Below are 19822 nucleotides of genomic sequence, written 5' to 3' on the forward strand. Positions count from 1 at the left end.
TCGCCACCTAAAATAAAGTAAAAAATAAAAAACTACACCTATACTCACCTAGACACCTAATTCCCCGAAGCCATCGATCTCCTGTAATAAAATATAAAATAATAAACCACAACCTTATCCTTACCCCTCCGTAGTAGTCCACGAGTGTCCCACGATGATCTCCAGTTTAGAGCAGCCACATAGAATGTGACCGCTCTGAACCGCTGCCGCCGCTAGAATGATGGGGCCGTAAAGCAGCCCCGTCATTGCATAAGCGGGTTCGCCGGAGTTCAGGCAGCGCTGCTCCGGTTAGCTGCTTTACGGCCCCGCTGTACCATGAGAAATTCCCACGGTACAGCAGTGCCGTAAAGGAGGTCTCCGGAGCTGCGCTGACTGAATGCACTCCGGTGACCTCAGTCAGTGGCTCCCGCTGCCGGGAGCGGATGTGTTCCCGGCAGTGTGAGCTTACAGCAGCAATGACAGCTGTCACATCTCCAGATGTGACAGCTGTGCATGGGAGATCAGCGCAGGAACGTGGACAGGTAACCATTTTTTTTTTAGTAAACTAAGAATTAAATAAAATGGTGTGTTTTATTTCAAATAAATTATTTTTTTCTGGGTGTAGTGTGTGTTTTTTATTTTTAACACTTTGTAAGTTAGTAATGGGGGTGTCTTATAGACGCCCATCATTACTAACCTGGGCTTCATGGCAGCTGGCGCTGACATGAACCCCACCACTATTACCCCCTGCCACCGCACCAGGGCAGCGTGGAAGAGCGAGGGTAAGTGCCAGAATTGGCGCATCCTATGGATGCGCCATTTCTGGGGCGGTTGACGGCTGGTGTTTCTAGCCTGGGAGGGGGCCAATATTCATGGCACCCTTCCTGGGCTATTAATATCAGCCCCCAGCTGCCTGCCTAGCCTTTGCTAGCTATTAAATTAGGCAGGACCCCACGTCATTTTTTTTGGGGGGTCCACCATTTTAATAGCTAGTAAAGGCTAGGTATTCCGCTAGGGGCTGATATTAGTAGCCTGGGAAGCTCCATGGGTATTACCCCCTTTCCAGGCTTCAAACATCTGCCCTAGCTGTCTGCTTAACCTCCGCTAGAGCCTAAAATTACGGGGAACCCTACGCCAATTTTATTTTTAACAAATCCTTTATTTTAACACTAAATGACACTTGAGGGGTTAATAAAGATGCAGTCCCTAAATTATTATTTATTTTTTAATTAATTTTTCCCAAAAATTTTGACGTGGGCTTTGCCATATTTTTGTATGCCAGCCAGGTACAGCAGGCAGGAACGGGCTGCTCCCAACCACCAGCTGCCTATTTGTACCTGGCCGGACACAACAATATAGGGAAGCCCTTTTTTTTTAAATTATTTCATGAAAGAATTAAAAAAAATTGACGTGGGGCTTCGCCCTGTTTTTGCGTCCAGCCAGGTACAACTAGGCAGCTGGGGGCTGGAATTCGCAGCGCTGGGAGGCCCCAGCTTTCTGGGCCACCCGCGCTGCAAATTGCAGCCCGCAACCACCCCGGAAAATGGCGCGTTCATAGAAGCGCCATCTTCTGGCGCTGTACCCAACTCATCCAGGGCCCTGGTGCGGTGGCTCACTGGGTAATAAAGGGGTTAGGGCCAGCTTGGTATTATCAGCTGGCCCTAAGCCTGAAATTCATGGGGTCACGCCAATATTAGACATGACCACCATGAATTTCTAGTAAAGTATTTAAAAAAAACACAACACCCAGAAAAAAGTCCTTTAATTGAAATAAACACACAATTCTTTATTGTTCTAAATTAAACCATACTTACCATCATGCCCATTCCAGCTGAAGCCAACGATCTCCTGCAATAAAAGAAAAATAATAAAGCAACCTCATCCTTACCTTTCCATGGTTCCCACGACAGCTTCAGCTCTGTTACATCGAGATGACAGGCTGGACCGCAGCAGAACGCTGCCGTCCAGCCTGTCATCCCGCAGACACTGAGAAGCGCAGGCATGCTTGCGCTCCTCAGTGTCTCGCTGTGACGGCATAAAGATGAGCCGAGGTCATGTCCAATGAACTCGGCTCACCTCATGCACGTCACTGACAGCGTGGGAAAATTCTCCTGCACTCAGCGCTTCAGCGTGAGAATTCTCCCACGCTGTCAGTGACGTGCATGAGGTCAGCTGAGTTCATTGGACATGACCTCGGCTCATCTTTATGCCGTCACAGCGAGACACTGAGGAGCGCAAGCATGCCTGCGCTTCTCAGTGTCTGCAGGATGACAGGCTGGATGGCAGCGTTCTGCTGCGGTCCAGCCTGTCATCTCGATGTAGCAGAGCTGAAGCTGTCGTGGGAACCATGGAAAGGTAAGGATGAGGTTGCTTTATTATTTTTCTTTTATTGCAGGAGATCGTTGGCTTCAGCTGGAATGGGCGTGACGGTAAGTATGGTTTAATTTAGAACAATAAAGAATTGTGTGTTTATTTCAATTAAAGGACTTTATTCTGGGTGTTTGTGTTTTTTTTTAACTTTGACTATGGGGTTAGTAATGGGGGTGTCTTATAGACGCCTCTCCATTACTAACCTGGGCTTGATGTCAGCTGGCATTATAAGCTGACATCAACCCCAGCCCTATTACCCCACTGCCACCGTTACAGGGCAGTGGGAAGAGCGAGGCTAAGTGCCAGAATTGGCGCTTCCTATGGATGCGCCATTTCTGGGGCGGCTGACGGCTGGTGTTTCTAGCCTGGGAGGGGGCCAATATTCATGGCACCCTTCCTGGGCTATTAATATCAGCCCCCAGCTGTCTGCCTAGCCTTTGCTAGCTATTAAATTAGGGGGGACCCCACGTCATTTTTTTGGGGGGGTCCCCCATTTTAATAGCTAGTAAAGGCTAGGTATTCCGCTGGGGGCTGATATTAGTAGCCTGGGAAGCTCCGTGGGTATTACCCCCTTCCCAGGCTTCAAACATCTGCCCCAGCTGTCTGCTTAATTTTAGGCTCTAGCGGAGGTTAAGGGGAACCCTACGGCAATTTTTTTTTAAATAAATCCTTTATTTTAACACTAAATGACAAGTACAGTAATCAACACTGTCACTGTACTTCATATATATGTGACTGACATGTTTCTATCTATCTAATCTTTGTGTGATTCTCTATTCCTTCTATTCTAAATTGTCGGGTACCGCTGCTGAATTGCCGGCCGGCTTTTTTAAAGAGACGGTACATGAGAACACTATTATTTTTTTTTTATAAATCCTTTACACTAAATGACAAGTACAGTAATCAACACTGTCACTGTACTTCATATATATGTGACTGACATGTTTCTATCTATCTAATCTATGTGTGAAGCTCTATTCTTTCTGTTGTAAATTGTCGGGTACCGGTGTATGCCGCTGATGAATTGCCGGCTTTTCGCGTAATACATTCTACATTATTCTTAGTTGTTTTACTTCATGTAGAATTAACCTACAAGGAAAGAAAGGGTTTATTTTCATTCCGATATTTGTGTCCCATTGACTTGCATTGGTTTCCGGTATCGGAATCGGCGATATTCGATACTTTTTGGGTATCGGTCCGATCCAATCCGATACGATATTTCCTGATATCGGAAGGTATCGCTCAACACTAATGATGAGAGGTTGAAAAGTTGATTCTGTTTAGCTTAGAAAAACGACGCCTCAGAGGAGATCTCATTTACATGTATAACTATATGTGTGGTCAGTACAAAGGACTAGCACATGACTTATTCCTTCCAAAGACCATACTAAGGACCAGCTGGCACTCATTACAGGTGGAAGAAAGGCGATTCCGGCACCTAAACAGGAAAGGGTTCTTTACAGTCAGAGCAGTCAGACAGTGGAATGCACTACCACAAGAGGAAGTAATGGCCGACACTATAAGGCTGTGTGCCCACGATTCGTTTTTTAAACGTTTCCACAGCGGCAAAGACGCTGCATAAACGCTTAAAAAACACATGGTAGAAGGCCTGCCATGTTCCCCAATGATAATCCGCATGTGCTGTGCACATGCTGTGGAAATTTTCGCTGCGGAAAAAAATGCAGCACTACCAATTATTTTGTGGAAGCGCTGCGTTTTCGCCGCCATTGACTTGCATTGGAACGCATGTATTCCGCTTCACTAGATAAGCACATGCGGAATGCATGCATTCAATGTGCGGATGGTACCCGGGTATGGAGGAGAGGAGACTGTCCTCCGGACCCGGGTACCATAGAAACTGTAAAAAAAAAAAAGAATAAAATAAAAAATAAATATTATATTTACCTTCTGATGACCCCCACTGCGCTCATCCTCCCTTGCCGGCAGATCGCGATGGACTGGAGGAACTGCGCTGACTTCATAGTCATGTGACGGGTCACGCGACGCTGACGTCGGCAGGTCCTTCAGTGTACTGCGATCTGCTGACAGCCAGGACGGAGCAAAGCAAGGCTGCGGGGGCCATCGGAAGGTAAGTATAGATTTATTTTTTTATTTTTTACCATTCTTTCGGTCACAGTATATAAATCATTGCCGTTTGCATGGCTTTATATAATGTGACCAAGTGGTCAAGCACTTTCCAAGTGATACTAAAATCGCTTGGAAAGCGCTTGTCAACCCGCATGCGGAAATGCAAGTGAAGAGCGCTTCACATCCGCATGTCCCTGGCAGGAAAAACGCATGTACAATCCACATGTACAATCCGCATGTACAATCCACATGCGTTTTTTTCAGCCAGGGAGAATCAGAAACGCTCAGGAAAAATCCAGAGCATTTCTGCATCATGGGCACACAGCCTAACAGCTTTCAAAAAAGGGATTGACGATTTCCTTGATACACATAACATTGTCGGCTACAGTTAAATTAGACAAAATATTACACCTATAGTAGTACGTTTAATACAATAATAGTAATTACATAACTAGTATCATAATTAGGTTTGATCCAGGGTTCTAGGACTGATCGGTTTTTCTCGGGGTCAAGAAGGAATTTTTCCCCGTGATGCAAATTAGCTGAATGTATCCTGGGGTTTTTGCCTTCTTCTGGATCAACAGATTTAGGCATAGGGATTTAGTAATATCATTATTAGAATCATAAGAATAATACAGAATATAAAACTAATTAGAAAAAAGTATAAACGGGTTCATTTTTAATTGTAATAGTGCAGCAATAATAAAAATAGTAATAATACATTTATGAGGCCTAGTCCCAGTAAGTTAGTAAGTTAGTGTAGGGAGTACAATTGGGGGAGAAAGGTTGAACTGGATGGATCTAGGTCTTTATTCAACCTACGTTACTATGTTACTATGTTACCACAGACACAGGCGACAAATTGAACCAACATGTGGTCTCTTACTTAATTGTGAATTCTACTTCATGGTGATTTGCTTTTTCTATACCCATTTACACATGTACTTACTTATTTAACTTTCTATGTGATTAGCTCACTCACCAATTTTCTTTGTCGCCTGTGTCTGTGGTGTGTCTGTTTTTTGCTTTTACTGTATTGTTGTTTGAATATTTTTGATTTACTCAATAAAATAAATGTTTTTATTAAAACATTTTTGCACAATGTTCCGGCACATCCTTTTTCTCATAGGTTATATGGATATACTTTATAAAAAATAACACAACAGATCATAAAATATCTATTGAAAATTGATATTTGAATTCTTTCTGATGATTTATTTACAGGTGTTGTTGTTAATGAATCATCCAATGTACAAAGAGCAGATTATGAATACAGCCTCCATCTTGTTGGCCTGCCTCAAGCTTTTATGCCTGGTCAAAATTTCACATTCAAGGTACTGTATATAAGCATTGTCAAGTTATTGGATAAAAACCTATCATTAAGAACAGTGACAAGTGGAGATGAGCAGATCTGACGAGATTCAAATTCAGCATATCTGCCCGATCTTACCAGGAAACTCAATTTGCAGTGAATTTATTCTTTGTGAATTGAATGTTCTTTTTAAGCTATGGGGTCTGGAGAGAGAATAACTGTAAGATGTAGGAAAACAAATTAACAACCAATACTCACCTCTCAAAGTCCTTGGCACCTTGTCTTGCTGCCACCACGCACTGAAACCCTGGACATCTTCATGCATGCGCAGAGATGTTCTGGGCTTAGTCGTGGTCGGAAGTCTTGGCCTACAGTGCATGTTATAAGGTCGCAGTACATGTCATGACATCATGACGAATGGCCGATCTAGGCCTGGAAGGCACGGCCTTGTGTAAAGACGACCTTGGATTTCAGCACGAAATTGTCATAAGTAGAGGTGGCGAGGACTGTACTGGCGGAAGTGGCCAGAAAGTGAGTGGTGAAGTCAATATTTGCTTTTTTATTGTTTTTTAACCCCTTACCATCGAAGCCTGTTTTCACCTTCCTGACCAGGCCAAATTTTTCAAGTCTGTCCAGTGTTACTTTATGTGGTAATAACTCTGAAATTATTCAACATATATCAGTGATCCTGAGATTGTACTTCATATTAGTGGTAAATTTAAGATGACATGATTTATGTTTATTTATGAAAAAAATTGGAAATTTGATAAAAACTTTGAAAAACTCTAAATTTTAGAACTTTGAATTTATATGCCCTTAAAACAAAAGGTCTTACCACAAAAATAATTAATAAATAACATTTGCCACATGTCTACCTTATATCAGCATTGTTTTTTCAACTTATACTTTTTTTTTGTTAGAAATGTAGATGGTTAAAAGTTTTGCAGCAATTTTTCATTTTTCCAACAAAATTTACAAAACCTATTTTATTAGGAACCACTTTGTATTTGTAGGGATTTTTACGAGCCTATATGAAAAAAAAACACCCAAAAGTTACCCCATTTTAAAGACTGAACCCTTCCAAGTATTTACAACCACATTTAGGAAGTTTGTTAACCTTCCTGGTGCTTCACAGTACTTAAAACAAGAGGAAACAATAAATGAATAATTATTCTCCAAAACAATGTTGCTTTAGCCTCCAATTTTTAAGTTTTACAAAGTTAACAAGAGAAAATGGATGGTACAATTTGTCGTGAAATTTCACGTCGATACCCCCTATGTGGCCAGAAACTACTGTTTGGGTGCATTCCAGTGCTGGGAATGAGCACTATTTAAATTTTGAGACATAATTGTGGTTGGAAAAGATTGTGGACACCGTATTGTATTTGCCAAGCCCCAGACATGCCAAAACAGTTGAAACCCCCACAATTGATGCTATTTTGGAAGATACACATCTCAAGGAATTAAATAAGGGGTGTGGCGAGCATATTGAACCCACAGGTGGTTCACAGAAATTGATAGCATTGGGACGTGAAAATGAAAGAGTTAATTTTATTCACAAAAATGTTATTGAAGCCACAAATCTTTCATTTTCACAAGAGTAACAGGAGAAAATGTACTGCACAATTTATTGTGCAATTTCTCCTGAGTACGACAATACTAAAAATGTGGTCAGAAATTACTGTTTGGGCACACAGCACAACTCGGAAGGGAAGGACCACCATTTGAATTCCGGAGCCCAATTTTGGCTGGAATAGATTGTGGACGCCATGTTGCATTTGAAGAGCCCCTGAAATGCCAAAACAGCAGAAACCCCACACAAGGAAATTATTTTGAAATTACACACCTCAAGGAATTCATGAACTGGTACTATGAGCATCTAGGTCCCAAAGGCGCTTCACGGAACATTATAACATTGGGACGTGAAAATGAAAAACTAAATTTTTTTAAGCCCCAAATTTTTTTATTTTCTCAAGAGGAAAAGGAAAAAATGGACTACACAATTTGTTGTGGAATTTCTCCTGAGTGCGGTAATATCCGATGTGTGGTTGGAAACTACTGTTTGGGCAAATGGCAAGGCTTAGATGGAAAGGAGCTCTATTTGAATTTTGGCTGGAATAGATTGCGGATGCCATGTCGCATTTGAAGAGCCCCTGACATGCCAAAACAGCAGAAACCCCCCTGCAAGTGACCCCACCTAAGGAGGAATTCATTTAGGGGTGTAGTGAACATTTTAAAGAATTTTTTTAGAATTGCATAGCTTTGGGCTGCGTAAAGGAAAAATTAACATTTTTTCCACTAAAACGTTGCTTTAGCCCCAGGTTTTTAATTTTCAAATGAGATAGTAGGAGAAAATGAACAGTACAATTAGATATGCAATTTCCCCTGATTAAACGAATACCCCATATGTGGTCAAAACCTACTTTTGAAGCACAGTGCGCCATATTTGAGTTCAGTTTTTGCTGGAATGGTTTGAGGGTGCCATGTCACATTTGCAGAGAAACTGAGGTGCCAGAACAGCAGAACTCCACATAAGTGACCCCATTTACAAATTACACACCTTAATGAATTCATCTAAGGGTGCAGTGAGGATATTAACACCACAGGTGTGTCACAGAATTTTATACCATTGGGCGATGAAGAAAAAAATTAATCACTTTTTTTACCACAAAAACACACCTGGGCAATCTGGAAAAGCTGGGCAAAGTGCTAGAATTGGCAAATCTTATGTGATGCGCAAATTCTGGGGTGGCTGCAGGCTGGTATTTTTAGGCTGGGAAGGGCTCAATAACCATGGTCCTTCCCAGCCTATTAATATCAGCTCACAGCTGTCTGCTTTGCCTTTGCTGGTTATCAAAAATAGGGGGGACCCCTCGTCATTTTTTTAGGATCTCCACATTTTTGATAACCAACAAAGGCAAAGCAGGCAGCTGTGAGCTGATATTATCAGGCTGGGAAGGTCCATGATTATCTGGCCCTTACCAGCCTTAAAATACCAACTCACAGCTGTCTGCTTTACCTTGGCTGGTTATCAAAAATAGGGGGTCCTCAAGTCATTTTTTTTATTTATTTATTAACAAGTACACTACACTACACACGCAAAGCACTACTCCACCATTTTACAGCATTAAAGTTTGGGTCCCATTGGTTTCTATGGGGTCAAGTTCTGGTACCCAAAGAAAACTTTGGACTACAGTTCAACCGAACCCGACAAACCCGAAAATCCATGGGTCCTCTCATCCTTATTAAGGATGCAAATGATTTTTTTCGTAAAATTCATGATCTGAGGGGATCAAAGTACATCTCTTTGTGCACTTTGCATGTACAATGTCTATACATAAATATCCCCTAAAAGGAGGGGATTGATGCAATTATAGAAAAGTCATGTGAATGTGACACATTAAGTAATGATATGATTAAATTTTTGTTTACTTTATTTGATATAATAAAAAAAAAAATGTCAGGTTTAATGAAAATTTTTACTTGCAGCTGCGGGGAACTTTGGTAAGGCCCTCTGCGTCTCCAAATTTTGCTAATGCATTCATGAACATGATTGAGATCAGTTTCATGTTTGCATCAAATTCCATGAAATACATGAAAAACTGGCTAGGTTTCAAAGATGATATATTTGTAGCATGGTCGAGAATGAAGGAGGAATTTATAGTATTTTTTGATTATCTCAATTCATGTCATGTACTAAATTCTCTCCGAAATTTATCGAGAAGTACATTAACTTTTTGGTATAGTACAGGGAAATGTAATGACCAGCTGTATGGTGTCTGAAGATGAAATGAATATGAACATCTCAGGTCATATATAAAATGCACTGAATGGACTGCACTGACGTGATCTACGTATGACTCTTTTTTCAGCGATATATGCAATTGCAACCTTCAGATAAATAAAAGGAGGCAAGCTGAAGACCATTGTTTCTTGTCAGTTGAAGGCATTGTAAAGTAGTGGACATCTAATTAAATTCTAAAGTGCTGGAGTTTTAAGAGAAATTATGGTCACTCCATGACCATTTTAATAAAAAAATCTTGTGCCAACTAAACCTCATTTTTATGTTTGGGACTGTTTTTATGTTCTGGACTTTTAGGAAGCTCACTGAATTTGAGTGTGGTACTGTATTAGGATGCCACCATTGCAACAACTCAGTTGGTTAAATTTGCTGTATTCTGTATTTGTGTTTCAAGCAAATTCTATAATTTACACTGACACGTCAGTAAAAAATTAAAATTATTATTTAAAGGCGCTGAAATGAGGATGGGGCAAATAAAAAAGGAAATTGGCTGGTCATTAAGGCATCTTCAGGCCAGGTCTTGATGGTTTAAGTCATGTTTGTGGTTGTTTTTGAAGTGTTGCGCTGAGCAAAAACAGGAAACACACAATGTAAATGCTACAGTTTAGGAAATCTTCTAATGTCCTGGAATATACCTTAACTATATACCGATTCATCAAGATTGGCATAATGCACACTCGCGCTACAGTCTTGATGGAGTACAGGAGGCACAAAATTCATTAAGAGGCGCATACCACTTGATGAATTTGATGCCTCTGCTGAACGTCTCTGTGCGCCACGCCAGAAATACTACTTCAGTCGGTGACTAGAGTAGCATTTCTGGCGTACAAAACTACAGCATTTTTTATCATGCCCCAATCCCTCTCTGGCTCCACCTCAGCTCTGGTGTAGCGAAGCAGATTCAAACTAGCGTGAAAACGCCAAATGTCACAAAACTTTTATGCAACTCCATATTGCGGAAAAATGTTGCGACTTTTCAAAGCTTTTACGCCACAAGAAAAAACTTTGATGAATCGGTCCTTATGTTGCCTATGACAGCATCATCAATTTTATACTACAGTATGATCATGTTCACTGAAGTATGGGAGATAATTCAGTAAGAACAGATGGTAATTCAAGCAATTTATTAATTATAAAAGTACATTTTCATAGTGAATGAAACAAGACTTATCGTAATGTTCATTCTACTTTTTCTTCCAGGTTCAGATACAAAGGATTGACAATAAGAACTTAACTAAGGAGGAAAAGAGTAAAGTGGTTTCTGTTAATATAATGCAGTATTCAAGCAATAATTTATTAAGCAACAATTCTGAATCATTAATCGCCAGTGTTTTTGTGAGTAGAAAGAGAAATATTTCTTATAGAACTTAATTGGGTTGTAAGAAATTATAAAAACAAAGGAAATATCTCAACAGCATTACCACCATTTTACAGAGAAAGGGGTCAGAAATGCATATTTATACTTGAGCGGTGGAAAGTGGCAAGCTTCAGAATAAAGCCATTTAACTCTTTGCTAGTATGGTAAAAAAGGAAATTTGTGGTTGTATCTAAAAAAGGGAGCCACAAACCCTCTGAAACTAGTTATATACTAATTATTGTGAAATTAATTTGAATTTTTCACCTGTAAAACTGTTTCTAATGGTGAAATTTGCTCATAACCAAACTTTTTAGACCTGCCGTGAAATTCAGGAATATGCAAAATTTCCCTTTAATTGAAAATCTTTGAATAAAATAAAATATTCACACCAAGTCTATTCCAGCTTGTTTTTTTAATTGCCATTTATATGCAATTTTTACTTATTTTAAGGCATAAACAGACACCACCAGAGTGGATTCTACACAAACTTCATGTAAAGGTGCCTCTGGACATACAATTTGTAAATAGCCCTCTTTATCTGAAGGTCACAAGTAGGTTGGAGTCCCACCAGCGTAGGGCATCCAATGCTAATGAAGCTGCTGTTCTGCTGCGAGCGGGAGCCAAATGTCAGTGCTCCGATCATCTCACACAGAGGGTATCGCAGCACAGCTGCATAGGAGACAAAGAAATTAATTTCTCCATCTCCTCTGTTGCTGGCGTCGGCAGGAATCGCACTGCACTCGGGTGATATCCGAGTGCAGTGCGATGTTTCACACGCATCCAAAGGCTTATATGGGTGTGTTTGGTCCGAATTTTGCATGCAATCGCAGCATTCTGCGTTTCTTTCCCGTCCCATCACGATCCAAACAAAGCAGGAAAGAAAAACGCCATTGAGAACAGAAGCATAGGATTAAATTGGTACGAATGCAATCCGATTTTTAATCAGATTGCATTCGTTCGATTTAATTACAAGTGGAAGCGAGCCCTAATGAGAGTATTTAAAGTAAATCTATGGAAAAAAAATGAAAAAAATCAGTATCTAAATCCTGCAGTTTATTAAATCCTTTAATGACCTGGACTAAGCCTCAATTAAAGCATATATTGTCTATGACAGCATCGTCGATTACCTATCCTTCAGTATGATCATGTGCACTGCTAAAGGGAGAGACGTCAGTAATGACATATGGAAATTTCAGCAATTTATTAGTTTTGGAAGCACATGAATTTCCAAACTGAAATATTTTATGTATTATAATATATTTTTAATTTTTTTTCCCCACAGGTTGAAAGTTTTAACGCATCTTTAGAGAATACAGTGGTTTCTACTACAACTCAGTCTTCAGGAGTTTCTCACAGTGTCACACAGCAAAATTACACCATTCCAGATTCTGCCATTATTGCCATAGAATTCCCACTTCTTCAGTCAGTCCAATACGTAAATGTTGAGGTGAGTAGAAAGAAAATTATTTCTTATAGATCTTAAATGGGATGTGTTGAAATGACAACATATGACCACTTCCTCCTAGAATTGAAGCCTCATTCACTTCGATGGGTCTGTAATACAACACCAGGCAAAGCCTAAAGAATCTTAACCCCTTCCAAATGCAGCCAACATTTGTTTTTCTGCTTTGGATTTTTCTTTCCCTTATTCCAAGAGCCATACACTTTTTTTATTTTCTCATCAACCTAGCAATATGAGGGCTTCCAGGGTGAGTTGTAGTTTTGAATAGCACTATTCACTTTATTATTGAATATACTGCAAAATGGGAAGACAAATTCTATGAGAAAGGCGCAGTTCAACCAGTGTTTTTTGTAATTTTTTACATTGTTCACTGTGCAGTAAAAATGACATGGCAATATGATTTTCCAAGTGAGCACAATTAGGATTATATCAAACTTACATTTTTTTTATAGTGGTAAAGTCCTACTTTTGTGTCATCATTTTCTGAGACCCATAACTTTTTTATTTTTTCTATCAAAGGAGCTGTATGAAGGCTTGTTTTTTGATGGAGAGCTGATGCTTATATTGATACAAATGTGTGATATTATGACTAAAGGTGAGCGAACCTTTGAAGGTTCGGTTCGGATGGGCAAACTTCCGTATGTTCGTCGAACGGTTCGTCGAACGTATCCAAACCCCATTGAATTCAATGAGAGGCAAAACCAAACGCATAGACAACACCTTCAGGAGGCCCAAAAGCTGCCAAAACAGTTCAAATTAGGGGCAGGCAGCACGAAAAATTGTATAAATTGGCCCAGAGTACAAATAGTATAATTGCGCAGCATAGATGCATGGGACAGGGCCTGGGACAGGGCTTGAACCACCATTTCTAGCTTAAACATTGATCAGTAACAGGTGGATGAGTGACAGGTGTAGGCCTGGTGCTCTCAGAGCCCTGCCAAATTCAGGCAACACACATGAAGGAGACCCAACTTGAAATCCAAACATTTCCAAAAATGAAGGACAGACACCAGGAAAAGTGGCATCAATTGACCCACAGTAGAAATTTAACAATGGCACAGCAGTAGTCAGGCATGGGCGACGCATGAGACAAGGTGGGGCCAACATTTACAGCTTTGAATTTAAGTTCAAATCAGGATGAGGTGGGTGAGGGATCGGTGTAGGCCTGCTGTGCTGGAAGCCCTGATACCTCATGCAACAGCTCAAACTGCTTTTCTGCTCAGCCACCCTCAGGTAGCACAAATATCAGCTTTGTAAACTACTATTACTTGAAAAATTTAAGGATAGTAACACAAGTAGTTGATTGAAAGTAAATGCAGGCCTATCGGCCTGTCGGTCTGGGAGCCCTACTGCAACAGGCAACACACATGACGGAGACCCAACTTGGAGTCCAAACATTTCCAAAAATTAGGGGCAGATATCAGTAAAGTGGCCTCAATTAGTATATAGAAATAGTATAATGGGGCTCTGACACTCCTTCCACTACAAGCAACCCACCAGATGGAGACCCAACTTGGAGTCCACATTTCAAAAATTGGCAGTAACATCAGCATCAGTAGCAACAGAAGGCACAGAAGCCACAACAAAGGTGTCACAGACTGCAATTGATGCGCCCCCTGGTCAGTGGGGGTTACTCGGCAGCCGGGCCCTCAGAGGCTTGAGGGGATATCACGGTGACTGGCCCGGTCCTTGGCCCAGGGCGGTCAACAAAAATGGGGAGAAATTGTATGGGGTAGCAAATGTTCGTGACGCCACCTGTGGTACCTGGTAATGACTACCAGCGCTGCTCCAGTCCTCTGGGGGTGTTGGGATGGCAGCTGAGGTGTATCTGCTCCCCACAGGTGGAGTGGGCCCCCGGGGCAGGGATGGTGTGCAGGGATGCAGGACAGAAGGGACCCAGCCGGGTCAGAGGAAGAACAGGCACAGACACGGGAATTCACTTCAGTACCTTTACTGGTGTTGTAGCAGGCACGGTCCAGGGTACTTCAGGGTGAAGGGTGCATTTCAGGACTCTCCCCAGTGAGCGGGTGTAGGGCCTCCTGTTCCGTATCTTTCCTTGCTAAGCTTCAGACCTGCCTGGAGCTAGGCCTAACTTGGTCTCTGTCTCTGCCTTGTACCTGCTGACCTGGTGGTAGGGCCTTTTGCTAGAGATAACTCTCCCTGGTCGCTGGGGCCTTCGTGACTCCTGGCCCTGGTACAATAGTTAGCTTCTGGTGAACCTGGGACCTGTAGTTCTCCAGGGATTCCGGTTGTTCCTACTGGGGATATAGGGCCCTGTAGACGCGGACCCGGTGTCCGGTATATGGTTTTGGGGTGAGCTGGTTAAGCTCCTCTGCCCCCTATGTTACTCTCTCCACTTGCCTTCGGCCACACTCGGGGCCCTCGCTAGGCTTCACACGTGCAGTAGGCCTTGACTCGCCTAAGCACTGCAGCAGGCACCTTGCGCTTCGCCGCTCTCTGAGGGTCGGCATGCTCTCGGCTCTAACTGAGCTCCACTCTAGACTCTCTTCCTAGAGTAACTGATCTCTAACTGACTTTGAGCACCACTGCAGACTGACCTCTCTCAGGCTCATCTTCTGCAGGAACTGGAACTGAGCTCGACTCTAGACTCTCTTCCTAGAGGAACTGACTGCCTAACTCCACCCTCCAGTATATATGTGTCCCTGACGGGCTCCCTCTGCTGATCTGAGGTGGTAGGGTGGAGGTGTGTGAATGTTGTGAGGGCCTCGTGGGGAGAAGTCCATCCATGCACCCCTCTGGGATCTGTGGCACCATTGCACAGCAGGGCGCCAAATTCCCCCCCTAGCAAAGCTCAGTACTCCCTGACTGAAGTAATTTTTATTAACAGGTAACAATAACAGTTCTTCCCTTTATGGGAGGCACTCTGCTTGAATGTTACATTAGAAAACATTAAAAATAATAAATATATACAGTACAGACCAAAAGTTTGGACACACCTTCTCATTTAAATATTTTTCTGTATTTTCTTAACTATGAAAAATGTACATTCACACTGAAGGCATCAAAACTATGAATTAACACATGTGGAATTATATACTTAACAAAAAAATGTGAAACAACTGAAAATATGTCTTATATTCTAGGTTCTTCAAAGTAGACACCTTTTGCTTTGATGACTGCTTTGCACACTCTTGGCATTCTCTTGATGAGCTTCAAGAGGTAGTCACCGGAAATGGTCTTCCAACAATCTTGAAGGAGTTCCCAGAGTTGCTTAGCACTTGTTGGCCCTTTTGCCTTCACTCTGCGGTCCAGCTCACGCCAAACCATCTCAATTGGGTTCAGGTCTGGTAACTGTGGAGGCTAGGTCATCTGGCGTAGCACCCCATCACTCTCCTTCTTGGTCAAATAGCCCTTACACAGCCTGCGGTCATTGTCCTGTTGAAAAATAAATGATGGTCCAACTAAACGCAAACCGGATGGAATAGCATGCCGCTGCAAGATGCTGTGGTAGCCATGCTGGTTCAGTATGCCTTCAATTTTGAATAAATCCCCAACAGTGTCACCAGCAAAGCACCCCCACACCATCACACCTCCTCCTCCATGCTTCACGGTGGGAACCAGGCATGTAGAGTCCATCCGTTCACCTTTTCTGCATCGCACAAAGACATGGTGGTTGGAAGCAAAGATCTCAAATTTGGACTCATCAGACCAAAGCACAGATTTCCACTGGTCTAATGTCCATTCCTTGTGTTCTTTAGCCCAAACAAGTCTCTTCTGCTTGTTGCCTGTCCTTAGCAGTGGTTTCCTGGCAGCTATTTTACCATGAAGGCCTGCTGCACAAAGTCTCCTCTTAACAGTTGTTGTAGAGATGTGTCTGCTGCTAGAACTCTGTGTGGCATTGACCTGGTCTCTAATCTGAGATGCTGTTAACCTGCGATTTCTGAGGCTGGTGACTCAGATAAACTTATCCTCAGAAGCAGAGGTGACTCTTGGTCTTCCTTTCCTGGGGCGGTCCTCATGTGAGCCAGTTTCTTTGTAGCCCTTGATGGTTTTTGCAACTGCACTTGGGGACACTTTCAAAGTTTTCCCAATTTTTCGGACTGACTGACCTTCACTTCTTAAAGTAATGATGGCCACTCGTTTTTCTTTACTTAGCTGCTTTTTTCTTGCCATGATACAAATTCTAACAGTCTATTCAGTAGGACTATCAGTTGTGTATCCACCAGGCTTCTGCACAACACAACTGATGGTCCCAACCCCATTTATAAGGCAAGAAATGCCACTTATTAAACCTGACAGGGCACACCTGTGAAGTGAAAACCATTTCCGGTGACTACCTCTTGAAGCTCATCAAGAGAATGCCAAGAGTGTGCACAGCAGTCATCAAAGCATAAGGTGGCTACTTTGAAGAACCTAGAATATAAGACATATTTTCAGTTGTTTCACACTTTTTTGTTAAGTATATAATTCCACATGTGTTAATTCATAGTTTTGATGCCTTCGGTGTGAATGAACAATTTTCATAGTCAAGAAAATACAGAAAAATCTTCAAATGAGGTGTGTCCAAACTTTTGGTCTGTACTGTATGCATTATAATAAGCAACCTCAGAATTTCAAGTCTGTTCCGGTGAGGTCCCCTAACAGGGTGTCCATCTCACAGGTAAAGTACAAGGTAGCTTGAGGGACCTGTCCAAAGCAAACCCTCAACATAGGCCCTGGGCGTGGCTGCAGGGCTTAGGAGATCCTGAGTTGGACCCCAACTTCGGCGACGCCAGACAGGTTTTTGTTCTGAGGTCATCTAAAAGGGGCACTCCAGGGAGTGCAATTATTTATAACAAGCAGTTTTTGGGCTGCACACAGTCCTCAGCCACAGACTTCTTTATATACCCTTATGGGTAACTAGAGGCAAAAAGAAAAGTGTCCATATCACCTAGATTGTCCATTATAAAGCAAACACAAGTTAAGAAATACATAAATGCAAATACACAATATAATACCCCAGGGGCAACTATTCACACTGTCAGAGTTTCTCTTTCTACTCTCTGTATCTGACCTTGCGTGCTGCGTGTCGACCTACGTAGTACTGGGATGTGTGAGGCACTGGTGTCTGTACTACCTGCTATTCTGTCAGTTCTAGGTGTTGGGGGACTGCAGGGTTGCCTTAACCTCCCTACGGGACTGGCAAGTGTACAATTGGCTGGGCCTTCTTGCTCTGCTCCAACCGGGGATCCTTCTTCCGGGGATTCTTCTTGAGCAGGCTCTTCTGAAGCACTTACAGGTTCTACTTGCTGTGGAGGGTCTTCTGGCTGTTGAAAGAAGTGGATCACAGGTATTATCACTCCTCCTCCTTGTTGAGGCCAATCTTCTGGGAAATCTCCTAAGTCAGTATGAAGTACTGCTTCTTTAGGCTCCTCCGGTATGGTGAGAGGCGCTTCTTCCTGGGGCTTTAGCAGGTCTGGACACAACTTCAGATGGTCTCTAGATACTGTTGCAGTCGTTATTCCTCCGTCTTTGCTAATTAAACAGGTCTTCCTGTTATCAAATCTTGAATTTAACACAGTGTAGGGTTCTCTGTCCCACTGGTCATCAAGTTTGTGGTTTCTTCTTTTTCTCTTTAACACCACTTCTCCTGGTGTGAAGGGTTCTGCGGGCACACTTTTATTGTAGTGGGCTTCCTGCTTGTCCCTTACCCGAGTGAGACTGTCTTTGATACAGGCCCGTACTCTTCTGTACTGCTCCTGTCGCGTCATGTCCCAGTCCTCAGTGGACATATCTGCTTCAGGTTCTACTACACCAAGCTCCAGGTCCATGGGCAACTTTCCGGGTCTTGCTCGCATGAGATATGCTGGAGTACAATTGGTGGAACTCACAGGTATGTGGTTGTACAGATCTACCAGGTCAGGTAGTAGGTCTGGCCACTGATTTCTCTCCTCTAGTGGTAATGTCTTCAGCAGGTCGATGATGATGTTATTCATCTTTTCACAGAGACCGTTGGTTTGGGGGTGGTACGGTGTAGTTCGGATCTTTTTACACCGTACAGATGGCAGAACTCCTTGAACAGTTCGGCTTCGAAGGCTGAGCCTTGATCTGTCAGCACCTGCTCCGGGTATCCATGGGGTCTGCAGAAGTGTGCTTGGAACGTCTTCGCCGCAGTCTCTGCCATCAGATCCTTGACGGGGGCGACCGCCAGAAACCGGGAGTAGTGATCCACCATGGTCAGGGCATAGGAATATCCTGACCTGCTGGGTGACAGCTTGACATGATCCAGGGCCATGATCTCCAAGGGTCGAGTCGTCATGATGGGTTGCAGGGGTGCCTTCTGGCTGCTGTAGTCTTTCCTTCTGAGGCTACAGGGTCCACAATTCCGGCACCACCTCTCAATGGAACTGCGCATTCCTACCCAATAAAACCGACACTTCAGTAGGGTCTCTAGATTCTTCCAGCCAAAGTGCCCCGCCTGATCGTGGTAGGCCTCCAACACCATCTGGATGTCTGTCCTGGGGATTACGATCTTCCATACCATCTCATGGGTCTTAGGGTTGACGTACCTCCGGCACAGCTTCTCTCGATAGATGAACAGCCGGCTTCTCTCATTCCACAGCTGCTTGGCCTGAAGAGACGCATCCTTCTCCAGGGAGGAACCTTCTTGGGTTATCAGTTCGTTGACATGGCTGACAACCGGGTCGCTATCCTGGGTCTCCTTCCAGCTGTGGTGAGTCAAAGGGTTTAACGTCTTACCGCGATGCCTCCTGGAGGCTCGCTGCTCGTGGACCATTCCATTCTGGTGAAAGGCAGGTAGTTCAATCTCCTCCAGGTCATCCACTTTTTCTTCAGTGTCCGACTGGTGAGGCATCCTGGACAGGGCATCAGCGTTGGCGTTCTTGCGGCCCGCCCGGTACTTAATAGTAAACTGATAGTTTGACAGCCGAGCCATCCATCGTTGCTCCATGGCTCCTAACTTGGCTGTTTCTAGATGAGTCAAGGAGTTATTATCAGTGTAGGTGTGGCGCCCCTGAGGGTTCAGTCGCCACAGGGGTACTGCACCTCAGATGAGGTGTGGTATCTCCTCTTTCAGGTAAGGATGGAGTACTACACCGGACCCCAGCCACGCACTCAACACTACACCACTCCAGTTCTGTAGGGGGCCTAAATGCACCATAGTGCCGCCCCGGGCCGGGATAGAGGAGTTGGGGGGAACCAAAGTGAGGGGGAGCCACGTAGTGAGTGAGGGTGGAGGAAGCACTTACCTAAGCACTTTACTAGATCTATATATTAGGTGGCCATTTTAAGTTCAAGGTCTTTGATTGTGGGTCTTCAGTCGGGGGTCCAGCAAGAGTCTGTAGCTGGCTGAAGATTCACGGTCCTCAGTCTCAGGCCTGGAGACGAGGAGCGGGACAGAGTTAACAAGTGTCTCTGCCCTGGTCAGGGTCCTGTTCTAAGAAGGCCCAGGAGGGGAGCAGAGGAGATAGGCTCCACAGGCGAAAGGATCCA

The 19822-nt window shown here is 43.2% G+C and overlaps 1 protein-coding gene across 1 annotated transcript in view; it reads left to right on the forward strand.

The window, feature by feature from the left end:
* The window catches only part of LOC141259483 (CD109 antigen-like), a 275952-nt gene that overhangs the window by 65413 nt on the left and 190717 nt on the right, over window positions 1–19822 (forward strand). Inside the window, exons 10-12 of the mRNA XM_073675568.1 lie at window positions 5662–5771; window positions 10752–10886; window positions 12191–12355. Coding sequence (XP_073531669.1) covers window positions 5662–5771; window positions 10752–10886; window positions 12191–12355 — 410 coding nt within the window. The remainder of the gene's footprint in view (window positions 1–5661; window positions 5772–10751; window positions 10887–12190; window positions 12356–19822) is intronic.

Source organism: Phyllobates terribilis, unplaced genomic scaffold, assembly GCF_046119375.1.
Source record: "Phyllobates terribilis strain yellow unplaced genomic scaffold, ASM4611937v1 Scaffold_3__8_contigs__length_932513732, whole genome shotgun sequence".
Classification (NCBI taxonomy): domain Eukaryota; kingdom Metazoa; phylum Chordata; class Amphibia; order Anura; family Dendrobatidae; genus Phyllobates; species Phyllobates terribilis.